The sequence below is a fragment of the Lonchura striata genome, chromosome 6 (genome assembly GCF_046129695.1).
Source record: "Lonchura striata isolate bLonStr1 chromosome 6, bLonStr1.mat, whole genome shotgun sequence".
NCBI lineage: Eukaryota > Metazoa > Chordata > Aves > Passeriformes > Estrildidae > Lonchura > Lonchura striata.
The window spans coordinates 36,510,381-36,516,848 of NC_134608.1; the positions used below are offsets into that span (position 1 = coordinate 36,510,381).

Here is a 6,468-nt window from a genome sequence, read left to right on the forward strand (position 1 = left end):
GACTGGTCTCCTAACTTACTTGACACTGGGTGACACTGACATGCATTCTGAAGGTGTCCTGTTGACAGATCTCTCATATATTTTGGGACTGCTCAACCCTCCACCACATGCTGCATTAGTGGTGGGCATTATTTGAGGAAGCTTAGAGTGAAAGGTGGTCCTTACTGCCTGTCAGCCTTACTGCCTGTCAGCTGGTCATTTAATTCATTGTCTAATGATGAATTTTATATGGTGGCATAGACTTTAAAGGCTTATAATTATGTTTGATTAAATTTGGGGTGGGGGATGATTATACCTGTTGTTATTAGTCACTCCATTTTTCAAAATATTGGCCATTTCAGAAAATTATTCTAAACTTAAAATTTCTTCTTTCCATTTTGCAGCAGAAGAACCCTTTCTGTCTGTGAATCCCTATGAAGTAGACACGTGTCTATTCACTCCCTCAAGTGTCTTCTCCTCCACTCTGCGAGATGTCTTAACAGGACGTCCAACCATTGCACAGTATCCCAATTTCATCAGAGGCTTCCAGCTGCATAACAAGTACCTGGAGAGTGAAGGATTTTCTACCTGGAAAGGCACAGTAAACAGCATGCTTTTCAGTAATATTCTAAGAAGGTTTAGGTTTTGGAATTTGCTTAGGATTTCCAACAAAGAGAAGGAGCTGAGAGTGACTTCTGAAATACACTTCTCTCTTTACAAATGGAAAACATGAAAGCCAGATTTGAACAGCATTTCAGTTTTGGTGCGGGGTGTTGAAGGGTGAAATTGTATCTGGCTGTCTGGGGATTATGTTCCTATGGATAAAGTGAGCTCAGCCTAAGGCTGCTGGAGAGATCTCCCCTGTAGGCCTAAAGCAGCCTGCGGTGCCCAGGAAGGGGGAAGGAAAAAGCAGTAGCATGTCACTTACTCCTTTAATTAATTAGAGCTAGAGTGAGGGCAAAATTCTTGGTTCTTTATTCTTTACTTTCCTTCAGAGGAGAAATCAATTCTTGTGTTTTATTTGTAGTAATGATAAATAATTATGTTTCAGACACAGTAATAGACTCCCTTCCAAATAAACTGATGGAAACAGCAGACAATGAGCTCTCCCTGGTTGATACTGGCTTTTTCATTAATACCAGCTACCCACCACTTTTGAGATCGAAAAGGGAAGTCGATGTCATCCTCCATTTGAATTACAGTGGAGGGTCCCAAACACTGGTAAGAAAAGCCATGGTATCTGAGATCTTTTTCTTTCATGGACTTTTGGTCTCTACCAATTGTCAGGTAAAACACCTAACTTTTCAGTACTGGAATGTGAATTACATTATTATTATCTAATTTATTATTTAGATCATTAGGTGATTTATTTCTCAGTAACTAAGAAGGATATTAGAGGATGATGATGGGTATAGGCATTTCAAAATCATCAAGGTCTTCACTGCAGTGGATCCAATAGTTTTTAAAAATGGATGGATTATATTATGTATTATATTATAAATTAATGGAGTGGTCTGAAACTCTGCTACTGATTTTGGTTATCCTTGTACTGAACAAATTACAAGGGCAATGGAAAGTCCTGAAAACACTTTAACAGACTAAATGAAAAACCTGTCTTGGCCTTTATATCTCATACCAATCCTATGGAAATTTAGTGGCTAATGCCAGATTGATTCATAATTTGAAATAATATAATAGTGTTGTGTATATAATAATAATACAAAAACCATAGGTTTATAGTAAATATAGCTATTAAAGTTTTTTATGAGGTCACAAGATATGTTGATAAGTGTGTTTATTAATAGGGATTCATTATCAAGGAACACCAATTATGCAGCAGACAAAGACTGAGAAAATGGTAAAAAATGAAGTCAAGACAATGATGCAGAGTAATCTGGACTGATGTGTCCCTTCTCAATTCTTGTAATTTCTTTGCCTTCCCCTTATGAACTTCTTTCAATGGAATAATAAAATCTGACCTGTGGGTTTTGGATTAATTTCCAAGTTCAGAGAAAGTGACTGTTTTCTTGTTTTGCCTAAAGCAATGTGGAAAATAAGATAAACTGTAGTGTCTGGTATGGTTATGATTGTTTCCAGCTGAAATTTAATATCTTGCCAGAGGGAGATTCAAACCTTAGAATATTCCTGTTAGCTGCTACAGTTTAAAATATTCAGGTCTCTGTATTAGTTTTGATTGTTTGTAATAATTATATATATATTTTTTTTTCTTTCATCCAGCCTCTGGATCAGATTGCAAAGTACTTCTCAGAGCAAGAAATTCCATTTCCCAAAATTGAGATAAGTGAGGAAGACAGGGAAAACTTGAAGGAGTGCTATGTGTTTGAAGATGCTGACAGTCCACAAGCTCCAACAGTGCTTTTCTTTCCCCTAGTAAATGACACCTTCAAGAAATATAAAGCTCCTGGTGAGTCATCTGTGATAACAATTTTAATAAAAAGTTGTTTTCCTAGTGAATTCTTTCCATTTCATATCTGATGTATTTGTTACTGTCATCTCTGACCTTTCCAATGCCAGCATGGGTCTCATCACTGAAAAAAAAATCTTCTGTGTCAGTACATCTGAACTATATGAACTCCAGAGTCTTTCTTAAAGCACTTGAGATTCTTAAAGCACAGGCACTTATTTTACAAGAACAACTAGAGTTAGTATGAAAGCAAAACTTCTGATACTTCTATACCTTGAAGGGTTGGTTCTCAACACAAGATGTTTTGCTCTACAGACATGGACTTGTCATGCACTGCTGCTTGCAAACAAAGATGAGGAAAAACCTTCTGGTGGTTTTGGTGTGAAGCCCATTCATTCAAGATTTTTTCACATATTTAAAAGTAATCTCCCATACTGAGGCTTGAGTGGACAAAGATCTTTGGTTTTAATTGAATTATGTCCTCTGAGTGCAATTATTTCTCCTGAACTTTCAGTGAGGTGGCTATTATTTTGTCTAGTACAAGAGTGTCTGGTTTCCTTTTTGCTTGTGCTTTTCTAGTGGGGTAAAAAAGACTGTGTTGTCCCAGCAGTGGTCTAGCATGGCTGCTGCTAATGTTCTTCTGACTTCAAGCTGTTTGAGAGATGTAAATATCAAATGATGTAAAATCATATTTGGACAGAGGCTTGATCCAGGTGCTGAAGAATACAGTGCTACTAGCACAGTATTTTTACTTGCCTCTGGCAAATTATATCTTTCCTTCCAAGTCTCCCTTTTGTACCTATAATTATGTAAATACTGATAGGAGCCACATACAGCAATAAAAACCTTATTGGTGCATCTCCCTGTGGTTTGTCCCCTTAGGTGCGGAAAGGAGTCCTGAAGAGATGGCTGAAGGCAAAGTTGATGTCTCCAGCATCCTCTCTCCATTTACAACAAGAGAGGTGTGTTTCAGTGAAGAGAATTTTGACAAACTGGTGAAACTGACGGATTACAATGTCCTGAACAATGAGAAGTTGATTATTCAGGCCTTGCGCTTGGCAGTGGCACGGAGGAAGCAGCGGAATTATTAACCACCACACACTATTTTCAGTCTTTCATGTGGGATTTCTTGGGTTGCATATGGTTTGGTGAGGTCAAGATGCTTGATTCTTATCAGTGATACTTGCAGTGGAAATCACATCATCCTGAGGACATTCTAGACTCGACTCTATTTACATGGCTCTTCAGACAGATTGGAATTTACCAGTGGTTTAATCCAAAACAAACTTCAATGCAGTAAATTTGTTTTTAGTTTTGTGACCAAGTTACTTTACTAATTGTTATATATATTCAATATAAGTTATTATAATGTTGTGGAAGATAATAATGAATTATGTGGCACATTAAAATTTGTATCAAAATAGTCTTTATATGCTGTATTTTCTGTGTGACAGAACAACAATCCCTTGAACTGGATTTTTTTTGGTAAATAATTCATTGTGCTAGTCTTGCTTATTTAATTATTGAAGGTTGTCATCTCTGATTTGATTGTCTGTCCACTATGAGATTTTTATTTAACTGTCTTCACAAGTCTTTGAAAAAAAGTTTCTGAAGTTAGTATCAGTGTACAGTTTTCAACAGCAATAAAAAACTACCCCTGAATTAGATCATTGTTTCAGATGAAACATGTGCTCTCTGAGCTGCTGCTCCCAGAACCACTCATGTTCAGCCTAAGCAGTAGACGTATTGCCCAACTTTCCTTCACTTTTCTCTTGGAGTTTCTGCTAAGTGTCCTGTCTCACGCATCTTTACCTGCCTTTACTGTTCCTGAAGGATGACCTTGTAATTTCTTCCAGTGTTTCATAAGATGGGAAGTGGCTGGTAGCTGTTTGTGTAGAATAGGCAATACAAGAGACCCTTTTGGGATCCTTTCCAGATATACCTTTCACACTTGTTCAACACTTACAGGAAAATGGTCTTTGCAGGGATTGTTCTGAGATTCTGGTTTCTCATTATCAAAAATCCTAGGGGTCTTTTGGGGGACAGTAGTTGCCAAAGACTCCTCTCACCACTCTCTAATGGGCAGATCACAAGCACAAGTCTTTCACAACATCAGCCTTGTACTGTGGAGTTGTGATTTATGAAGAGATTAGTCACAGGAGCTCAGAAAATGTTTTTGATTATCTTCCTTTTGTTAATAAAAGACTTCCACTGTTGCAAGGAAATTAAGACAGTCACCAGGGCAAAGTTAGTGTTGAGATCAGGATAGTCTTGACTATCTTCAGAAACAACAATTTTTTTTAATGGAATGAAGTTTTAGGTAATGGATGGTAGAAAAGGATTATTTGATTTATTTCTAAAAAAAATAACCAGCTGATGGGGCATCTAAGAGCACTTTGGGTGCAGGAGGAGAAGGAGAGGATAAAGTTTTTCACTTATGAGCACGTTCATTGTGTTCATATATCCGAAACTCTTGAAAGAGCACAGTGTAACCCTGCTTTCAGCTACAATATTGTATATTTAAATCTAGATTATTGTCCCTCAATGTATGAGGCAGCTATAATTGTAGTTCTGCTTCTGTACACTAGAATAGCTAGTTCATGGGATGCTTCTGGGTCCTTTCAAGAGATATCTTTCTGTTTACTGTCATGGTTTCCTAGACCTTTTTGCTGGAAATGAAACAAAGTAGGATGGAGGATGTTTCAGTCTGTTTTACAGGGGAATCTTGCTCAACAGTAGGTTGGAAAAAAGCCAGGTAGGTGCAATATGTACCCTGAGACTGATTAATGCTGCTTTTCTTTGTGTCCTGCTGGCTGACACAAAATCTGCCTTTCCCTCTCTAAGAGCTCCTACTACTCTGAAACTTCAGTTTCCTCAGTGTTTCAATATTGTCTTTTTGAAACAAAGTACCAATGGTGATTGTTTTATATATATATAGGTATATAAATATTATATATATATTATTTTTAATTTCAAGATATTCTGGATGACTGATAAAAACATGTAGGCTTGTAACTGAGCTTTTGCCGTCTCTAGGAATATTTTCCTTTTGGGTTGCCTTCTTTTTACTGCTGCTTCTGTGATCTGCTAGTTACCCATCCTTAATGTGTTAAAAATTTGCCTGGGTGACATTTGTTGGATCTAGTTCTTAGGTTAGAATGTATTAAAGTTTTATTTTAGGAAATTATATTCTATTTTAGGAAATCAAATTATATAATGTCATTGAAGTTACCTTTAACAATGGGTTCTCAATTAATTGCAAAGTGAAATGGGATTATTTTGAAATTGGTTGATCTGTTAACTTTTATAATAGCAAGGATGATTTTAAAAAGACAAAATTGAAACAAATTTTTTTTATTTCTTGTGTAGTAATTTTGTCTATTCCCTCAGTGAGGCAGGGACCACCTCACATGCTGTATAATGTCCTGTGCAGTGAAGTCTTAGAAATGTGATGACATAAAGAGTATGTGCAAACATGAGGAGTAATTAACATTGATTTCAACATTTATTTCATCCTCCCAAATATATCCTCTTAGAGGTTGCTCACAGGAACATATTAATTCAGATGCACAAAGTAACAAAATTTTTGAGAAAATAAGTGAGCTTTTAAAGCTTTTTCTTTACAAGGGAAACACAGGTTGCACAGGTGATTTGGGAATTGTTTCATACAATATTTGTCACTGAAATATCTGCTTAGCTGAAAGACAATTTGCTACTTGAACAGAGCAAAATGGAAGGTGAGATGGATATGACGAAATTTTTTTCAGTTGTGTCTTTAAGCAAAGAACACAATGAAAAACTACAAAAAAGCAATGAAAGCTACTAAAAGGCTTTTTTTTTGTATGCACATTGGTCTATTTGTATGCCCTTGGCCAAAGAAGTCCTGGACAGATGGTCCCTGGCTGCTGCCAGTCACTTCCACACACGTGACTGCAGGTTGACAGCTCACCTGTGGGCAAGATCATTGTGGCCTCCTCAAAAAGTGATGAGGATGCTTAAAAGAGTAAAGCATTTGTTCAGTGCCTATAACCATGAAGGGGAAAAATCACTTTTCAGTCTTCATC

General features: G+C 36.8%; 1 protein-coding gene across 1 annotated transcript in view; it reads left to right on the forward strand.

Annotated features, from left to right (window-relative positions):
- LOC110472158 (cytosolic phospholipase A2 epsilon) overlaps positions 1–3,495 on the forward strand; it is a 28,448-nt gene extending 24,953 nt beyond the window's left edge. The window contains exons 17-20 of the mRNA XM_031504931.2: positions 384–575; positions 1,031–1,200; positions 2,218–2,404; positions 3,287–3,495. Coding sequence (XP_031360791.2) covers positions 384–575; positions 1,031–1,200; positions 2,218–2,404; positions 3,287–3,495 — 758 coding nt within the window. The remainder of the gene's footprint in view (positions 1–383; positions 576–1,030; positions 1,201–2,217; positions 2,405–3,286) is intronic.
- Positions 3,496–6,468: the final 2,973 nt, after the last annotated feature.